General features: G+C 42.3%; 1 protein-coding gene across 3 annotated transcripts in view; it reads left to right on the top strand.

The window, feature by feature from the left end:
• The first annotated feature begins 6,570 nt into the window (after positions 1-6,570).
• The window catches only part of tsc22d2 (TSC22 domain family 2), a 35,035-nt gene continuing 21,862 nt past the window's right edge, over positions 6,571-19,743 (top strand). For all 3 annotated transcript variants that reach the window (XM_054789992.1, XM_054789991.1, XM_054789993.1), the window contains exon 1: positions 6,571-8,607. In XM_054789992.1, the coding sequence (XP_054645967.1) occupies positions 7,184-8,607 (1,424 nt within the window). In that variant the 5' untranslated portion in view covers positions 6,571-7,183. The remainder of the gene's footprint in view (positions 8,608-19,743) is intronic.

Here is a 19,743-nt window from a genome sequence, read left to right as displayed (position 1 = left end):
GATGCTGCTGGACTAAAACCCAGAGGTCTCCCGACTTGGGCTTGCTGAGAGTGACCATTGGCCCGGACCATTGGGCCCCAAAATACAGGCAGCACAAGGCTTGTCTTGTTTCGGCGGTGTTACGCCGAAAGTGGCCGGCAAGTTGGCCCGTGGCGTGCTGCAGCATAGCCTGGTAGTCTTCAGCCGCAGACCAGGATAAATAAACACAAGCAGCTACACAAACACATCATCTGCAGCAGGGAACGGCAAAGCTCGGCCCGCTACTAAAGGACGGAGCCTGACTGATACGATGTTGAAACCTTGCCTTGACGGCATGCTCCATGTTCATTTACAAGTTATTAGCTGCAAATAATATGTACAGTGGAACACGCTTACTTCGACAACTCGTCTACTGTATGTCGAAGAACTCATCAAGTCCCGGTCCACCGTGTTCTTATTATTTAGAAAAAGTGCCCACTGAAGGCAGCATTGACATACAGTGGCGTGAAAAAGTGTCTGCGCCCTTCCCGATTTCTTGTTTTTTTGCATGTTTGTGAGACTTAAATGTTTCAGATCATCAAACAAATGTAAATATTAGTCAATCACAACACAACTGATCACAAAATGCAGTTTTTAAATGGAACTTTTTATTATTAAGGGAGAAAAAACATCCAAAGTTACTGTACATGGCCCTGTGTGAAAAAGTACCCTTTAAATTGAATAACTGGTTGGGCCACGCTTACCAGCACAACTGCAACCAAGCGATAACCTAACCATCACACTACCACCACCACATTTTACTGTTGGTATGATGTTCTCTTCCTGAAATGCGACGTTACTTTTACGCTAGATGTAATGGGATACACACCTTTGACGTTTGTCTCGTCAGACCACAGAGTATTTTTCCAAAGGTCTTGGGGATCATCAAGATGTTTTCTGGCAAAATTGAGATGAGCCTTATTGTTGCTTTTGTTCAGCAGTGGCTTTGGTTTTGGAACTCTGCCATTTGGGCCGTTTTTGCCCAGTGTCTTTCTTATGGTGGAGTCATGAACTGACCTTAACTGAGGCGAGTGAGTCCTATAAACTAATTCCACCCTGCAGCATATTCTTGACTTTTGTTGACGTTATGAAGTGTTGTCATTTTGGTCACATGTCCAGTTTCACTATTTCTCTTCGAGATTTACTGTATGTTGTTTTTTGTGTGGCCATTTGGCATTTGGGATCTCCTCGGACATGACAGACGTCCAAGTGTTGTATTGACTTGTTTTCCTCCTTCAATATCTCATCTGAGGACTGCATGAAATTGTTGTGTCAGACAGACCTTGTGAGTTGGCACCCGGACGTTATGTAACCATGTAATTCCATGATTAGCGAGTCGTGTCAGGGGAATAATATGGCATCGCAATTTTTCTATCACATTCTCCGTAACTTAATGTTCAGACCTTATAAATAAACAAGACTGATTGCGTCAGTAGCTGTAATATAATCAAGCCATGGGCGGTCAGATTTTCAGCAAATGCAAATTCCACTTTTATTTTTGTCCATCTTTACATCTGACTCTGATTTCATCAGAAGAAAACTAACATACTGTGACAAAGTCTATAAAATATGATCTAAACATATTTAATATCTATTACATTGGTGAGAAAATGGGTGGGAGAGAAAGAGCCTACATTTGTATACAGCCTACAACGTATGTATATGTTTAAAACGTTGTACTCTTGTTCTCCGTGATGTAGGAAGTGCCATATAATGAGGTTGGTGTCTTTTTAAGGTAGCCCTGGTTTCATTTTCATGCTACTCCTAAACTCTTGACCCTCATAAACTCCTAACCCTTACCCTAAAGGGGTACGAGACCTTCACGACATTTCCACCAGATCTTTTGACTTTCTCACGTCGCATCTTTAGGAAGACCATGTAGGGCAGCGGTTCTCAACTGGTTTGGCTGCGGAACCCACCATCAACCCTCAGTGGCAAGCGGTGACCCAAATTGCGGACATTCTTCTCAAATAGCTTATATTTCAAAGGTACTGTTTGCAACACAACATGAGCTGCAGTGGCGAGACTCTGTCTCTCGCTTCATGACGCGCTCTTCTCCGGCAGATTTCTGCAGCTGTGTGTTGCACAAACGTTACGTTAAGTCCCCGCTTAATGTCCTTCCCCTCCGACTCAAGCTTCAGAAAGCGGCCTATAAACATGGAACACAAGCAAATAGCACAGACATAAAGTTCATTCATGGACATGGGGTTATTACTTTTTTTTTTGTGCCCAGGCAAATACCCGCAACCCGCTGAAAACAGCTCTCCGACTCACTTTTAGGTCATGACCCAGTTCAGAATCAATTACGTATGGCAACTTGCCGGCGACCACTGCTCGGTACTGGGTTTTTTTTTTTTTTTTTTTTTCTTTTTCTTGAAAATGGCAGCCAGAAAGTGTGAGCTGTGCATCTAAACCGGATTAAGGCAGCAATGGAAAGATGTTCGGATGTTTCGTAGGACCTAAAATCCGACCCCACGGTCGCTGCCCCTTTGCTATCGCCATTTCACGGCAGATGTTTTGTAAACAAAAGCACAGCTTGATGCCACATTTTCCAATATTCATCCAACAACAGTCATCCCTCGTTATTGCGGTTAATTAGTCCCAGACCCGACCGCGCGAAGTAGAATTCATAAATGAAATATTTTCATAGTTAGAGTATAGAAAACCTGTTTATGACTTTCTAAATATGATTTTTATCATTATTAGAGCCCTGTAGATATGAAGTAACACCCCATAGTCAAATATACATTCTGATTAATCTTTGTTTACCACACATTGCTCAACTGTAATGCGCAGGCGATGGGATCACTGCAGGGACACAAGAGACGGCCGCCGCTTTAAACATAGCATGCTACCAAGCTAATGTAGTTATTCTAAACTTAAGAAAGGGTTTCAAACAGAGTGAGGAAGAAGAACAAAGTAAGAAGCCAAAAACTTACCACTTCCACACGGAATGGGAGGAGAACTTGTCATGTCAAACATGCCATGGTGGACTCCATGCAGTGTGAGGATAATCTAATCTAATGTCATGTCTTATCAATGGAACATTACTGACTCACACTACCACCACCATATTTTACTGTTGGTATGATGTTCTTTTTCTGAAATGCGGCGTTACTTTTACGCCAGACGTAATGGGACACACACCTTCCAAAAAGTTAAACTTTTGTCTTGTCAGACCACAGAGTATTTCCCCAAAGGTCTTTGGGGTCATCAAGATGTTTTCTGGCAAAATTGAGATGAGCCTGAATGTTCTTTTTGTTCAGCAGTGGTTTTGGTTTTGGAACTCTGCCATTTGGGCCGTTTTTGCCCAGTGTCTTTCTTATGGTGGAGTCATGAACACTGACCTTAACTTAGGCAAGTGAGGCCTGCAATTCTTTGGATGTCTGTGCTCTTGAGGTCATTTTGGCCGGTCACTCCTGGGAAGGTTCATCACTGTTCACCACCATTTGTGGATAATGGCTCTCACTGTTGTTTGCTGGAGTCCCAAAGCTTTAGAAATGGCTTTATAAGTGGGCATGTAGGTTTGGATTTTTTTTTCTCACTTAATAATAAAAGGTGTCATTTAAAACCTGCACTTTGTGTTCAGGTGTGTTGTCATTGACGAATAATTAAATTAGTTTGATGATCTGAATCATTTATGTGTGACAAACATGCAAAAAAAAAAAAAGAAATCAGGAAGGGGGCAAACACTTTTTCACACCACTGTAGTGCCCCACCGGTGTCCAATATAATTTTCAAAGCCCCTGAAATGAGCAGGATTGAGCCCCTTTAATGCATTCTGAGCAAATGAAAATCAAATCAAAATTGATCAGAAGCATGGCATTATTGGTGCAGATAAAACACAAATTATTTTCTAACATTGCCAAATGTCACAGAGGAGAGAATCAACAGTATGCTCCATTTCCTTTTTGTTGGCGTCATGCCCCGATCTTGTGACAAAATGTTCTGTGCTCAAGCGTTGGTCTCTCCGGCTTTGATGCTGTTTGCTTACACAATAAACCAGCTCATTGCCTGAAATGCAACACACAATACAGCCACTGTTTTGAATGACATAAATGTGACTACTTTAGTTACATGTTTAATCTTGAAAACACTACCCAAGGAATGCAGAGCACAATTGTACACTGATGCTATAAACTGTTGTGAAAGATGACGACGAGTCGCCACAGTCACATGAATTCGATTGTGAAACCAGCACGGAGGTGTGCGACGCCGCTCTGGAGAAGAGGTGCGTCACTGGGCTACGAATAACCCCTGACTTTCATGTCCCATCGGACTTATGTAGCATCCGTAGACCTGTGGAGGTTATTTTGGCGTTTTGCAGGCTTCATCAGTTTGTGCCCAAAGACTAGATAGGACAGCTCTACTCTGACTAAATTTGATGCCCTGAGAATATAATGACCTGACAGACAGACAGAATCTCTAACTGTCAGTTAATCAGTCTTTGGACCTGTGTTCTTTGTTGGGTCACTATGTACAGCAGTGGTCCCAAACTGTTTTGATACCACGGACCGGCTGGTTTCAGTCCAACCTCAAGTCATCTTCACATCTGAATTGGGTGGAAACAGCAGCAATGTCTTCAAATGGCAGAACAACTGACTTCTCCCGGACACACACGTAAGCATAGAAGCGACAAAACCATATTTTAAGATGCGGCTGTTATAATGTCCATTTGAATTTTGCTTCCAGCATCTCCAAGTCCGAGTCCATGGTTTTCGCTTGCACCAGGTGCAAGCGGCATAAATGAGTTTTCTCCAAAAGGTGGCTGGGTTCTCCCTTAGAGATAAGGTGAGAAGCACTGTCATCCGGGACAAACTCGGAGTACAAACGCTGCTCCTGCGCAATGAGAGGAGCCAGATGAGGTGGCTCGGGCATCTTGTCAGGAAGCCTCCCGGATGCCTCCCTGGCGAGGTGTTCAGGGCACATCCGACCGGTAGGAGGCCTCGGGGAAGACCCAGGACACGGAGAGACTACAGTATGTCTCTCAACTGGCCTGGGAACACCTCGGAATCCACCAGGAGGGCCTGGATGAAGTAGCCGGAGAGAGGGAAGTCTGGGCTTCCCTTCTGAGGCTGCTGCCCCCGCCACCTGAGAATTTTGCTAAATTGTCTCCCTATTTTTAGCAGCCAGCAGCCCCAGTGAGAAAGCTTGTTCACCATCCATTGGAGATGCCCAGTGCCAGTCCCAAGCCCAGACAAATGCATCAGGAAGAGCGTCCGGCGTAAAAAGCCGCTCATGCAACAGCTGAAAGAAGAAAAAAAAAAAGGACAAAGCTTGTTAACATATGCAGTTTGTCTCTTCCTGTACGCACTTTGAATCTGAAGTAATGTCAGAGTGGACATAGTTGGGTTCCACTGTAATTATTAAAAATGTGTGTCAACTGATTTTTCTCTTGCGTCTGTAGTTGGGAAGCTATCAAAATGTATAAACTATATCTCTTGAGGCCTGAATGTGTTTCATTTTGTGCTTTACTTTCAAGGGTCACCATCCTCACGAGCCTAATATACTGTATGAATAATTTCCTGCTTGCCGGATGTGAACACTGGCCACCGGCCAAGTACTAGTGTTAAAATTCCTCTATTCGCTGGTCCGGCATATGGAAATACTGATGTTTTCCATGAAATAGATTTAAAAGTATATTGGAAGTTATATTCCAAATTGCATTGACTTAGTGTTCATTCGCTTCATACCTACGTTGAAAGTCAGGGTAAAATTCAAACCTGATTCCAAGTGTAATTGCTGTGCATTTTAATTCCATAATGTTTGATGTGCTAGAAAGAAATAACAAAGAAATAATAATGCATAAATAATAAAAATTTTCAAATATAAGAGTAAAAAAACAACAGCAAATGAACATTGTATAAGGCACAGAGGTCAAACTCAAGACCCAGGGGACAGATCAGACCGCCATATCATTTTATGTGGTCAGTGAAAGTCTGGAAATAATAAAATAAAAGACACTTTAAAAAAAAAACATATTTTTGGGGTATTTAAAAAAACATTTTTATAGACTTAAATTTTATTATTTATTGTATTTATTTTAAAAATGTATAAAATATATGTATGTATTTATTATATATACATATATATTAATACAGTTAAACAAATACAAATACAAAATAGATACAATAGATAAAAAACAATATGTAAAAGACTCGTGCATTTAGTACTTATTTATTCATTTCATTTATTATTATTAGGACTACTTTCTATTGTTAAAAGGATGTGGAGTATTTTAGGATTTCTAGGAAGAGTATTTTACTATTTTTGAAATCACCTTCACTTCACCAAGCCTTTGTCACACGTAATACTCAGTATTGAAAGTGCTTCGTGGAACCGGAAGTGACGACAGAGTTGAAATATTTTTATACTATTGTTAATTTTTAAATAATTTATTGTACTACCAGAAAGAACTTTAGGCGAAATAAAATGGGGCTGAACACGAGAGATAAGTTTTCAGTTGATAGATTTATAAATATATTGGTAACGATTGCGGAACATGTGTTTGACCTCTTTACCCAGGATGCACTTGGCTCTTGCCATCTTGTCTAGTAGGCGAGCGGCAGGCAGGCAGCAGGCAGCTAGCTAGCTCGCTTGCTAGTAACCATAAGCTTGCCAGTGGCTATCTGTCAGCTAGGAGCCACAAGTCACTTGTCCACACGACAGAAGGCTTCTGACGCCATTACCCCCGCCTTTCTGCCTCTAGATTACACTTTCTGTTCGAACGTCCGAAAGGAATGTTTTCATTATGAGTCCACACCTGTTGGTATTAGGACTGGCGTAACTAGCTTACTTGAGCTAACTCGGCTAGTCGGCATATAGCAACGAAAGACAGAGAAGTGGGCCTGTCTTACGCTGTAAAGTATCGGGGACAGACAGCTCTGACAAGAACCGGCTTCTTCCTCACTTTCAGGGACACAAGGACGGCTGTCCGAGTGTCGGAACGGCCGGGGAGGAGTGCAGTGACGGGACACCACGTAGGAGTTTGTGGAGAGCCTTTGGACTGTGCTTGGGACTTTTCTCCGGCTGGACTGAGTTGGACACAATCGGTATGGAAAAGTTCTGTCGCGGTACGTGTCTGTGTCTTATTACTTTGTTGTGAATCTGTCACTACGACGTACGTTTCACCTGGGAAGTCATTGACTCGACACAGAACGCCAACATGTCGAAAATGCCAGCGAAAAAGAAGAGTTGCTTCCAGATTACGAGTGTTACTCAGGCTCAGGTGGCGGCCAGCAACATCACGGACGACACCGAGAGTCTGGACGACCCGGACGAGTCCCGAACGGAGGATGTGTCGTCGGAAATATTCGACGTGTCACGAACCGAGCTCGGTGTGTGCGATAGGAGTTCATCCGAGGAAACCTTAAACAACGTGGGGGAGACTCAGGAGGCCCCTTTGACAGCTCCTGTCAACGGGGGTCTCCCTTACAATAAGACTGGGCCTCATTTGGGAACAAATGTGCCTGCGCCAGGTACAACTCAGCCTGCTCTTCATGTCCCTGCTGCCACTGTTGCCCCAGTGAGTACCTGCAGTTCCCGCTTCAGAGTCATTAAACTAGACCACGGTACCGGAGAGCCCTTCAGACGGGGCAGATGGACTTGCACCGAGTTCCACGACAGAGACTCAGATTCAAACGCTAATCGGACTGTGGATAGCATCAAGCCAGCCGTAACCCTTGATCACAGCATGGACAGAGACAGTGGGCTGGGGACCATCAGTAACACAGTGGTCTCCAGCGCCTCTTCCTCACAAGCTTTGGAGAATGCTGTGGACACGCATCTCGTCCATTCTGGTGAGACTGTGCATCAAGGCTACAGCTTGGTTCCCCAGATTGGGAGTGGCGCAAGTGCCTTCCAGCCCACAGGGTATTCAACGACAGCATCAAAGCAAATGCAACACGCTCAGGTCAATATGCAACCTGCTGCTCCCCAAACCTTTCTTTCGAATCACCTCAACGGCGCGCACCAAGGTGCCGTGCAGCCCCCCGTCATGCCTCCAGCCTCACAAGTCCAGCAGCTTGCGTATTCAAACCACCATCAACAGCACTTTGGTTCAAGCACTCTTCCCTTAAATCTTCCCTCATCCAGCCAGGGGCCCTCGCCTCTTACCATGCCTTCCGGCTCAATAGTCCAGGGGGTCGGTGGGGAGGCACCCGCATCCCAGGGCGTCCTGCTACACATGGTTTCGGGAAGTGGTCAGCAGCAGCCGCTCAACCAGGCACAACCGTCGGGAGGGTTAAAGATTGCCCCGACATCCTCCGTCGCCACCAGCCACAGCGTTGTCCAGAATGTGCCTGTCACAGCGCCCAGTACCACCAGTACCCCTCCTGGTGGGGCAAGTCCCAGCGATATTATTCAGTCCCTTGGAGCCCATGGGCTCACAGTCACAGGCCTTCAATCTGGAGTCAGTAACCACGCAGAAGATACTCGGCCGAAATCTGAAGCGCTACCTCATCCCAGTGCCAGTGTGGTGCCAGGGAAAGATGGCATGAGGCCTTTCATCACGGAGGGTCTCAGCCTGCCCAGTCCTGCTGTCAACAGCCTGTTTGGCATCCATATAGCTATGGATGGGGATGAGGACAGGTAAGATGCTGCATTGTTGAAGGACCTATTTAGTATTTTTCTGTTTAGCTGATGAAGTGCACAATAACAAAGAGTGGTTGTTTTGGGAGATTGCGTAACTGGAGGTTTGCCCTGCACCCTTTCAGCACCACCACACTGGCAGCACTTGCTTATGAGCTTAAAGGGCCATAAAACATAACATGCTTTTTTTTGTAACGCTGCTGTAAAGAAGGGGGTCGAGCCAATGAAAAATGGCAAGAGACTGCAGGAATTTTTAGCATTTGTCATGAAAACGTTCAAAACACTGCAAGGTTGCGTGTCTCGTTGCAAAATTCTATTCAGTTGTTGTAATTGTTAACAAGCCACATAACGACAGCAGCAATGTAGGTAGCTGAGTTTCGTTTTTATTCCCTCATGTCCATGAGAGACAATAGTCTACCCTCCCGGCTCTTAAACCTTGTGAATTACGGTAGCCTCTCACGTACACACGGCAGCTATTTATAGGCTCTGCCGCATGGCTCTCATACAGCTTGAGCAGAAATGTTGCCACACTTTGTCAGTCTAAAGTAGGAAAGTGCTGAAAAAAAGACTGTTGTTGCCAAGAGTGACCTAGTTGGGCAGTTTTAACTACATACACACATAAGTGTGTGTGTTTACACCGCTGTGTTAACCAATATTCTGTTCCTCAGTGCTTCATCAAATGGAGGTTGAGGCCTGCTCTAGACTGTCCAGATGAATCGTATCTTTGTTTACTAGCATACTTTATCCCTGCGGACCTAGATATTCATGAAAAGGACTAGCCGGTGCCACTTTCCTGGTTTGAAAGACAGAGAACGAGAGTGATGGAAAGTGGACTGACATCACTGGAAGTCTGCGTAGCTATGACGACGCTGGCAAGGTGACAGAACATTGAATGGTTAGGTAGAGAGGAAGTGAGGATGGGGGCACTTTTACTGACACACATGCACACACCAGTGATGAGCATCTAAAGCGTCTTCTCTGGACCTCAAAATGAAGTATCTGTGTTGACACGTCATCGTTTTCCCCAGATGGGATGCTCTTTAGTTTTTAGATGTGCTTTGTCTCTTAAAGTGTTCAGATTTTGACATCGCTGGATGTGTTGATACAGTTATAAAGTTGTGAAGTTGATTAAAACGGTGTCCGCCGTAACATGAAACAGCTGGTGTAGCAACAGGTGCAGCCCAATAAAGTAGAAAGTCTGTGAAAGTTAAAATTGTTTTATTTTTAAGGCTTGTTGCCAAGGCATTGTTTGCCATCCTTTTTTTTTTTTGGTTCTATATTAATACCACCTGTTAGAACTAGGGGTGTCCCAATCCGATAATGAGATCCGATATCGGTTCGATATCAGCCAAAACATAACACAGCATCAGGTAAATTGGCCTGCATCTAAAATCTCCTACATTGGTGCTCCGATACAGCAGCATTTCTATTCGCCATGCAGAACCCAGGTGACCACAACAGTGTGCGCTAGCGTGTTTAGCAAGGAGTAGGAGTGATGTCGGCCGTGTGGCAGTTTATACAGTATTTCGTCAAAGTCCGAAAAACACATTCCAGCTGAGTGCACAACTTGTCATGCACAAGTTTGCCGTGGTGGCACAGAACCAAAATTTAATAGGGCCAACCTCAACCTGAAGCAGGATTTTCGCAACAACACGGCTTCCTGAAACACCCACTGCTTTTTAAAACACTCGCCAAAGCAATTGGCTATAACACAAAAGAGCCAGCCCCTGTCGGAGGTGCCTAACGTTGGGTTTAACGGCTTCGTTGAGCACATCCAGCCTCGCTACATTATGCGTGTTGTCGATAAAACTACACACCAGATGCATAAAGAAGTAAATGGGTCAGTTTTTTGCTTTACTACAATTGCTGACTATTGAAAATTGGTACATGTACCATTACACCCCTAGTTAAGACGCATCTCGTCATAATAATTGATGTTATCAAAAAAGGCTAGTTTTCCTACACGTTGTATTTACTCTCCTTGTTTTACTCCGTAACCAGAGGAATGAAGAAGAGTGATCTCACATGGCTTGCTGTGACATATTCGGTATGCGTAGAATTTTTACCCCATTAACAGAAAATTCACCAGTGGAAAAACACATCTATTTCTTTGGACCAGCCAACTATAGGTGTGGAAGTAGTGGGAATACTTAAACAACTTTTTGCTAAATTGCTAACCCTGGAATACATGAAATGCCGTTTTGGCGGTGTTTGCACAATCCCTTTTTGCAAAGAACTAGTCTTGTGTCAAGGATTACGACATACACGGTTTGTAAAGTGTTCTTTCAGAGCAATACCAGGCCAAAATATTTGTACATAAACACTCATTTACACTTGAGTGTCCCTGCACATGTCCGTCCTGCACTGCTCCCATTCTACACAGGATCAGATGGAACCGACCCCCGCCAATGCAATTACAGTGGTGCCTTGGTTAACGTCATTAATCCGTTCCAGAAGGACGCAAACCAAAACGGACTCTAACCAAAGCAATTTTCCCATAGAAAATAATGTAAATCCAATTAATCCGTTCCAAACACTTAAAAATGTTAACACTAAACACATTTTATGGACAATAATTGTAGCTTTACATGCAGAATATGATGCAAAAATAAAGTAATGAATGGACAACTGAACATTTATTCTGCTGCAACCACAACTTGCAAAAATGTAAAAAATATATCAAACTAAATATCAACATTCTAGAACCAACAAACATGTACCTTGCCGTTTCATATAGAAAATGAAAAAAAAATAAAGCCCAACCGCTGGCGGCAGTGATGTCGTGGAAGTATGCCGGCGAGGATGACTTCATGTTTGATGTGTGCTACGCTTGACTGTGGATGCCGCAATCATGCTACAGTAAGTTGGGATGCGTATGTTTTGTTGTTGGAAACAGAAATGAGTGTTCTGAATGTAAAATGGGACGGGCAGAAACAGAGCGTCTCCCTCGATGCCCTTCGGGTTCGTAGGCTGTTACGCAGGACGCTGTGTATGAATGTGTGCACACAGTCGATGACTGAGCCTCGCCGTCACATTTACATACGTCTGAAATGACGACGGTCTTCTCTTTAAGCCCTTGTCTCGGTACGGTCCAACGCCTTTCTGTTTTGCGGTGCGTGTTTGTTGCGTCTCGTATCTCTCTCTTGTAAACGATCGCTTGTAAAAGATTTCGACTTGTGCATGTGATCCAAGATGGCAGCGTAAACAAACCATACGGTATTTTTGATTCTGAAAAAGCGGGCGAATGCCAGCCAAGGCAAATTTTAGCAAACATTTTGGTTGTTAACCGAAAAACACGCTAACCGGGGTGGACGTTAACCGAGGTACCACTGGATGTCAACTTGAGCTCATTTCCACCAAGTTCAACATGTGCTGCCTCTTTTAATCAAGCAAGACAATGCACTTGGGCCCAGACATTTGTGATTGCTGGCGTGACGTCGCCTCGCAGGCATGCAAATGTTGCAGCCTGATAAGAAGTGTTTTGAAATGTCAGCTGCAAAATAGGTAAGGGTGTTTGGTCAAGGTGGAACGGGTGAGCTGGTCATCATTTATGCTGTGTTTTTTTTGCAGGAGGATAATTGTGATGTTGATGACATCAAAACAAAAGAATCTTTTACTACGGTCAGCTGGCTTTAAAACAGCAGCCGGTTAATACGACCGCAAGGATCCAGTGTCACATGTCAGATTTTCTTCTTCTTTTTTTTTTTTTTATATGTCACATGTCAGGTTTTCAATGGTGGAACAACGCCAGATCACAAAAAAAAGTTGTGTACTGTGCTTGACCTAATCAAATATTTGCTATCTTACTCATGTTTTGTCCAATTCTTAACCTGTTAAAATTGCCTAGAAGTACAGGTAAAATTGTCCTAAAGTCTGACAGCTAAAATAATTGTTTAGTGCTTTCAAATTGTTTCATTATCAGAAAAGATTTTTGCCAGCTTACGGGCTCCAGCGAAAGATTTTCTGTATCTTATTGGACAAACAGCTCCCAAAGTTGTCTGTGTGATATCAGGATGCGCACTTGTGTCATGTATTTATAGTGTTGTGTGTGTCCCTCCTTCCATTATCCCTCTCGACACTTTGACAGTTGGTGGCTGGGGGGGTGGTTTGCATTGACATTGTTTAGCGGGTGCTAGCGCAGGCTGGATGCAAGGGAGTATCTTATTTTCCAGTGAAAGCTGGATTACTTTAACTTCCAAGGGACAAATTACTGGAGCCCTGAATGGCTTGGATTGTCAGCTTGAGCACATGGCTCTCTGCCAGCTTGATTTTGGGCCACTGGACCAAGGTGCCAAGCCCTTGCGGAATGTCGTCTGACAGTAGTTGTTGTTTACATGCGGGCCACATGAACCGGTGCTGTCATTTGTACAGTATTTCGAATTAATTACATCCATACGACACCGGCATCAAAATAGGAATTCAGAACATTCAGTGAGATTTTTTCTCAATCGCATAAAAATTTTTGTATTAAAAACTAAAAGATGAATAGATTTCACCATAGTTTGTAAAATATCCCTCCCTAGCGCATGCATGCATACATGCAATTTGTACAGTACGTGTACATTTAACCCACCCAAACCGGCCATCCTTATAGGCCGCATTCTTAACCATTCATCCTTTGCTCGCTACACACACATGCTGTATATGTTGAAGCACTAAACAGCTCAGTTGTTGAATAAGTTATCATAGCGACACCCACCCCATTATGTCAGCAAGGTGTCCAATTAGACCAAGTGAGCAACTAAAAAGCCCACCATAATGAACGCTGTTTATGGCGGAGCAGGCCTTTGAATATGCTGCATGCTGTTCCAGGAATGAGAACTCTGTAAACCGCTGGTGTTTATTGGCTTTTCCAAAAGGGTCTGAAGGCAGAACTGGTTCGACCCTTCTTTTGAGTGCTTACAGTATGTTAAGTATGCACAGCTCATTTCAAAGGAAGTCCTCAGACCAAAGAGAAAACCTGTTGACAGCTCCTTGTTACCAGCCTGTACTTGCTACATGACATACACGGAGCTATGTTGGGCCATGTGTGATGTTCCAGTGTTGGTGTGAGGGGATTTTTCCACTTCCTATCCTCATCCAGATGCCTCCGTTTGGATGTCTGCCTGTATTGATACATTTCCGATACCAGATCTGTGTTTGCTTGAATATTCAACCGCGCCAAAAGAATATCAGCCAATATAGATAGAAGAATATCAGTCAGTGTACCTGTGTCAACACACACAAGCACCCAGCCGGATGAACACGCATGTTAAACCATGCTGCTGCTTATCTTGATGGAAATTCATCTACAGACCTGTTCCCCCTTTGGCTGTTACTCGTGTCACTGACATATGGTTGCTGCTGTTGCACCTGACTGACAGTATAAGCAACACCGTGAGCCATGTGGGAATGTTTGCAAACACAAGGCTGTTTAGTGTGAGAAGGATGATTGGAACACTGCAAGAACCCAAACATAGCACTGCCACTCTGCTGCCGCCCTCTGATACCGTATATGCTACAACTTTACTTTCCTGTTAGTCGTCTTGAAAATGAATGAATGACCTTCAAGGCTTTTAAGGAAACGTGCATATCTCGCTTGCCGCGGCCGCACAGAACACTGCTGAGCTTTTATTTGAACAAGCTAACCAGTGGCTCTATATTTCTGAAGTTGTGGCAGCCATACTGTCTCACAGAGTGCCACGCAAGACGAGGAACAAGGATGTTTCAGTGCCTTGAGATGTACGAACAGTTAGTAATGAGGATGTGTGGAAAGCATGGCAGCCAGCTGCATTTGAGTCATCCATTCTTCTCTCTGTGTTCTCTCTTGCGTTCAGTGGGTGTCATCGACTGATCTCATTCACTGGTGTCTATGACTGTTCATCTCTTGTCTAGTTCTATGTGTGTATTGTGCAATACTGTAGTGTGGCTACGAGGGTTTTGAGGGTTTTTTTCCCCTGTAAGTTTGGCTTCACTTTTTAGGACTATTTTGCTCTCTGTATTATCTATGTATTTTATGGACATACTGTAAATGCTAACCCATATTTTCATAGTGTCCAAGCAAAGCAATTGTAGCAACTTCCACCTCCACTTCTCCCTTGTTCTTAGAATATGCACGCTTGAGCAAGGAAGCGGACGTGACTCATTGTGACTGGATAAACTGATAACGGTTTATCCACGCGTCTCAAGCATTAAACCTATTTAGCCTTTTACTTCTCATTTTTTGGGAGAATGAACAGAATAAGAATTTCATTGCATAGTATAACTACCTGTTTTACTGTGCATATGACAATAAAACTCTTGAATCTTGAATTAAGTCAGGCTGGGTTTGTTCCAAACCTGTCCTTTCAGACCCACCAGCATCATCATCTTTTCTCCCTAAATCAGTCAGTCAAGCTTGTACTTGCTTGAACTATGACAAGTAAAAAAAAAAAATACTTTTGAAGTTAGTATAAATGTACATTGTCTTTGTACCACTGATGCCTACAGTTAATATTGAGCTTCTGTTTTGTGGCTTGAGAAGGAGTATGTTTAATCAAATCATCTGAAAACAGGAAGGCCTTCTTTTATCTTTACGCGATACTAAGTATCAGGTTGCATTCTAATAAGAATTTTGTTTTTATGGCCTTGGACTGCTTCCAAAGACACGACTTCTGCTCCAATGTGTACAAAAAGTGAACTTGTAACAAGCGAAAGCTTCAGTTCAGGCAACGTTAACGTTCGGCCAATGATGCACTGGTCATAGGACGCACCCATTGTACGGTATGTAAAAGGAGTTGGCTGCCATTTGTCACAGGAATCTGCTAGTCTTCGCCTGACCTGGAGGTATGAACGCCCAGGCAACCAGGAAAACAGCCAGAGTGTGGCGTAGAGGTACAGATTTAGAGATAGGAAAAGTATTTACAAATGTTTCAGTATATTAGTAGGTTTCATAGTCAAATTATTTGACAGAAATGCCATTTTTATAACTGACCGAGTCAACGAACCTGTGCCCTGCTACGTGAACCTGAGCACACTTGGGTGGTTTTGTTGCCTCAGGCTGATGTTACCAGCTGGCGTCCTGCTGAATGAACCACCCAAGATTCTGAAATATACTGACTCATCATAAGTCATGTTAATAATGATGTGAAATCCAACAAGCAGTGATGGAAGCCCTTTTCTTAGGATGCCTCTCAGATGTGTGACATTGTTCCATACTATTTTCGTGCAGACCTGAGTTGTTATTGTGTTCTACCGAAAGCGGGGATAGTCTTGGCACTTCTTGTCATACAAAAAGCACAGTGCGCAGAAGACTGCCTGTCTCTAGGTGGCGGTAATGCATCTTGCACACTTGTCAAAATGACATTCCTTACTTCCTTACTGATGTTTTATTCAGTTGAGGTACAAAACAGAGCCACGTTTTGATTCCATGTTGTGCTGCAGCCTCCCTGAGGAGAATGGGTAAGCTTGAATTGTCAGTCCTTTTTGCTGCATAGCTGAGACTTAGCCTTAATCAAGTATTGCTGCAGGCTTGGTCCCATACAGAGGGTCGTGTCCCTGTTTTCCTTTTTAGAGGCTCTCTCGCTGTTCAAATCCATACAGAATGAGGAAATCTCCAAATATAGCAACACATACAGTCATGGCCAAAAACACTGGCATCTTTGGCATGTCAATAAAAGTGTAAAGATAAGTTAAACATTCTTAATATTAAGATGTAAAAACAAAAAGTGCGCATATGCACAGTGTGGCGATTGCTCCTCGCCAGTTATATGTAACTTCCAACTTGTCGGTATAAAAATCAATATAAAGAATGGAAAATAATCCACAAACTCAAAACCCACGGAATGCTCACTCATAACTACGTTCAAGCACATAATAAAGGTGTGTGATATAATTAATGTGACAGGCGCCATGCAGAGGAGAGAGTGTAAACACGCGACTAGGCAGAGACTGAAATGACACTGTTGTATAGGAAAGACAAATAACAGGAAAGGTATTGTCAAATGAAGCTCTAAAAATTACGGATGTCCCGATCCACATTTTCTGGCATCTGATTTTTTTTTTTATATATATATATATATATATATATATATATAATAGTCTTGCCGATTGATGTGGTGCCGATCCAATCTGATCTGGTGCCTATCCTTTTCTTTTTTGAAATAGTAAGCTTTTGTTACAAACATGAATTTGTGGAATTGAATATGGTTATGAAAATAGCTCTTCAAAGCATTAAAAATAATGCAACCAAAGTATTGATAACAAACTTGATTTTTTGAAACTTTCTTCAACGCAATAGTTATTTATTGACGGTCACTAGTATAAACAACAAGCAGTTGGAGCAGCACTTCCCGTGTGAGCTCCCCGCACCATGACAGAGCAGTCCGGGCACAGTGAGGGGGAACTACCGCTGTAGCTACAAAGCCGAATATCCAACGTCCGTCGTGAAACTAACTTCACCACGGCACACCGTGGACATGTCTGCATGGTGGTGTTGCGCTTTCTTCTTCTTGCGGGTGGCACGAGTCGAGTGGCAGCAGCTTTGAGGAACATTACCGCACCCACCATATTGGAGTGTTGCCCAGAGTTCCGAACGTTATATAGCAGCCAGATTGGCCCGATCTCGTGGCGGAAGCTGATTTTATCCGATCTTCAAAATACAGAGGCTCAGCAGCCAATCCCGATCCTGAAGATCAGATCGGAATATACTTCATAAAAATGGAAAATATGTTAAAAGGTCAATAAATGTTTTCAGTATCTTCGCCCTTACATTTTGAAGAGCAATCTTTTTATAGACAATAATCAACACCACACTAGCCTAGGGCTTTTTATGGGCATACCTGTTTTTTTAATAGGCTCCACAGCAGGTTTTGGAACAAACATGATGGTTATGTCATTGTTCTTGCACGGCATGTAATACATTGCTATTGATGGTTCATTTTTATTGTTGTCCTCTCCAATGACATAATACTCTAACAACCCTTGGTTTGACAGCTAATCCCTGTTTGAAATGAGTTGTGACACAAACCAAGCTTGCTGATTGAGAGAAGTTTTGCCTTCCAAATCCTTTGTCAAGCACACATCATGAGACCACAGATTGGTCCTGCACATCTGACAGTTTGGTGCAACTTTGCTTCAGGCATCTCAGAAAATGAGACTCATTTTTGGCACCCCGCTGCAGGACCGTTAACTGGCTTTGTGTTCATAGCATATCGTTTGATGCTGCCTTTTAAAATAAATAAATGTATATAAAGTACAAACATGGCCAATTTAAGCAGAGTCATGAATTGGATGTGCACGAAGTGATAAACCGAACGCAAGCTCTTATTAACAAGCAGCACTGATCCTGTAAAGTTCGGAGGGAGAGTAGATTACATTTTTTTGCAGAATCAATTACTCGGGTAAACACATCCAGGCAGCACTGAAGTAGGAACGAACTTCATCAGAGCGTTTCGATGATTGCATGGTTAGAGCGTTAGTCAGAACATTAGGTTGGGCCTGGGCTTTGTTCAACAAAGCAAATGCATGCACAATAAACTTGCCGTTTAGGCCCGGGGTGTCCAAACCCTTTCCACTGAGGGCCACATATTGAAAAATGAAAGAATGGAAGGGCCCCTTTTGATATATTGTACTTATTCATTCATTCATTCATTAGTTCATTTTATATGCCGCTTGTCCTCACTAGGGTTGCGGGGGTATGCTGGAGCCTATCCCAGCTGACTTTGGGCGAGAAGCAAAGTACACTCTGGACAGGTCAGCAGCCAATCACAAATATACAATCGCTTTTGTATATAGTTCAAGAAAAAACTGCATCTCAGCAGTATCATCTTTAGTATCATCTCGGCTCTTTTTTTCCTCTTTTTTTTTGTAATTTAAAATTTTCCAAATATTGAAACTTTTTTTTTTAATCATCATAAATTTTCTTCTCTTTATATTCTGACTTTATTCACATAATATAACTTTCCCCCCATCCTAATTTTAAAACTAAAATACAACTTTTTGTTTTGTTTGTTTCTCTTAATATTACGTATTACGTTAAAAATAAGACGTAGTTTTTCTTTAATATTTATGCTACTAAAATGACATTATTTTTTCCACATAAAATGACAAGTTTATTCTTGTAAATAAGATTTTTCTTGTTAGAATATGACATTTTTCTCTAAATATTTTGACTTTTTTTCTCATAAAATTACAGCTATTTTTGACATTTCTGCTATTGTTTTTTTGTACGTTTTTCCAACTATTTACACTTTATTCCTTATTCTATAACTTGTAGTATATCATAGTATCATAGTATTTTTTACTTTTTTTCATAATTTTCATAATTATGACTTTATTCCCATAATATTATTTATTTGAAATTTTTCCACAACCTAATTTTCTAATAATTACAACTTTTTTTTCGCTGTTTTGTTTATTTTTCATAGTACAACAACTTTTTTTTTTAAATAGTGTCTTTTTTTTGTTATATTTCAAATCTATTCCAGTAAAATGATTTTTTTCTTCATATTATTCTTATAAAATGACGAACTTTTCTCGTTAGATTACTTTTTTCTCTCTTGATATTGTGACTTTATGCGTGTAAAATTACTTGGAATTTGTCAATTTTTTCTTCCTTCTTTTTTCCAACCTTTCTTGCAAAATTATATTTTTGGTATGTGCCACAGGCCAATAAAAAACAGCCACGGGCCGCAAATGGGCCCCGTGCTGCACTTTGGACACCTCTGTTTTAGGCCAAGGGAAGTCATTAGCATGTCAGCCATATCTTTAAAAAAAGTGACTGCCTGAAGCGCACAACTGACCTCATCATGTTGTCGCTGCATCGCTGTAGGTTCATCATAAGACTTTTTCTGCAACTTGCAACCTGATCTGATAACATTCTGCTATGTACCTTTCCACACTGTCAGGCACTAATTGGCTCTCAATACTTCCAAGTATTTGCCTGTAGAATCACTGCTAGTTCTAACGTTTCAACTATGTCATTTTTGAAATGTTTATATTCTTGTTGTGAAACCTGAGACCTAATCACCTTTCAGCTGTCTTTGTATGGACTCAAAAACCCAAATATGCTAAATGACACTGGCTTTGTCAGTCGAACAGAATGTCAGAAGAGTTAATACGTTGCTCAGTCGTGTTCAGTTTTTGAAATGAAGGCCATGTTTTTTGTATGACTTGGCA

The sequence above is a fragment of the Dunckerocampus dactyliophorus genome, chromosome 10, assembly GCF_027744805.1.
Source record: "Dunckerocampus dactyliophorus isolate RoL2022-P2 chromosome 10, RoL_Ddac_1.1, whole genome shotgun sequence".
NCBI classification, from domain to species: Eukaryota; Metazoa; Chordata; class Actinopteri; order Syngnathiformes; family Syngnathidae; genus Dunckerocampus; species Dunckerocampus dactyliophorus.
Note: the sequence above shows the minus strand (reverse complement) of the source record. Positions and strands in the feature narration are given on the sequence as shown.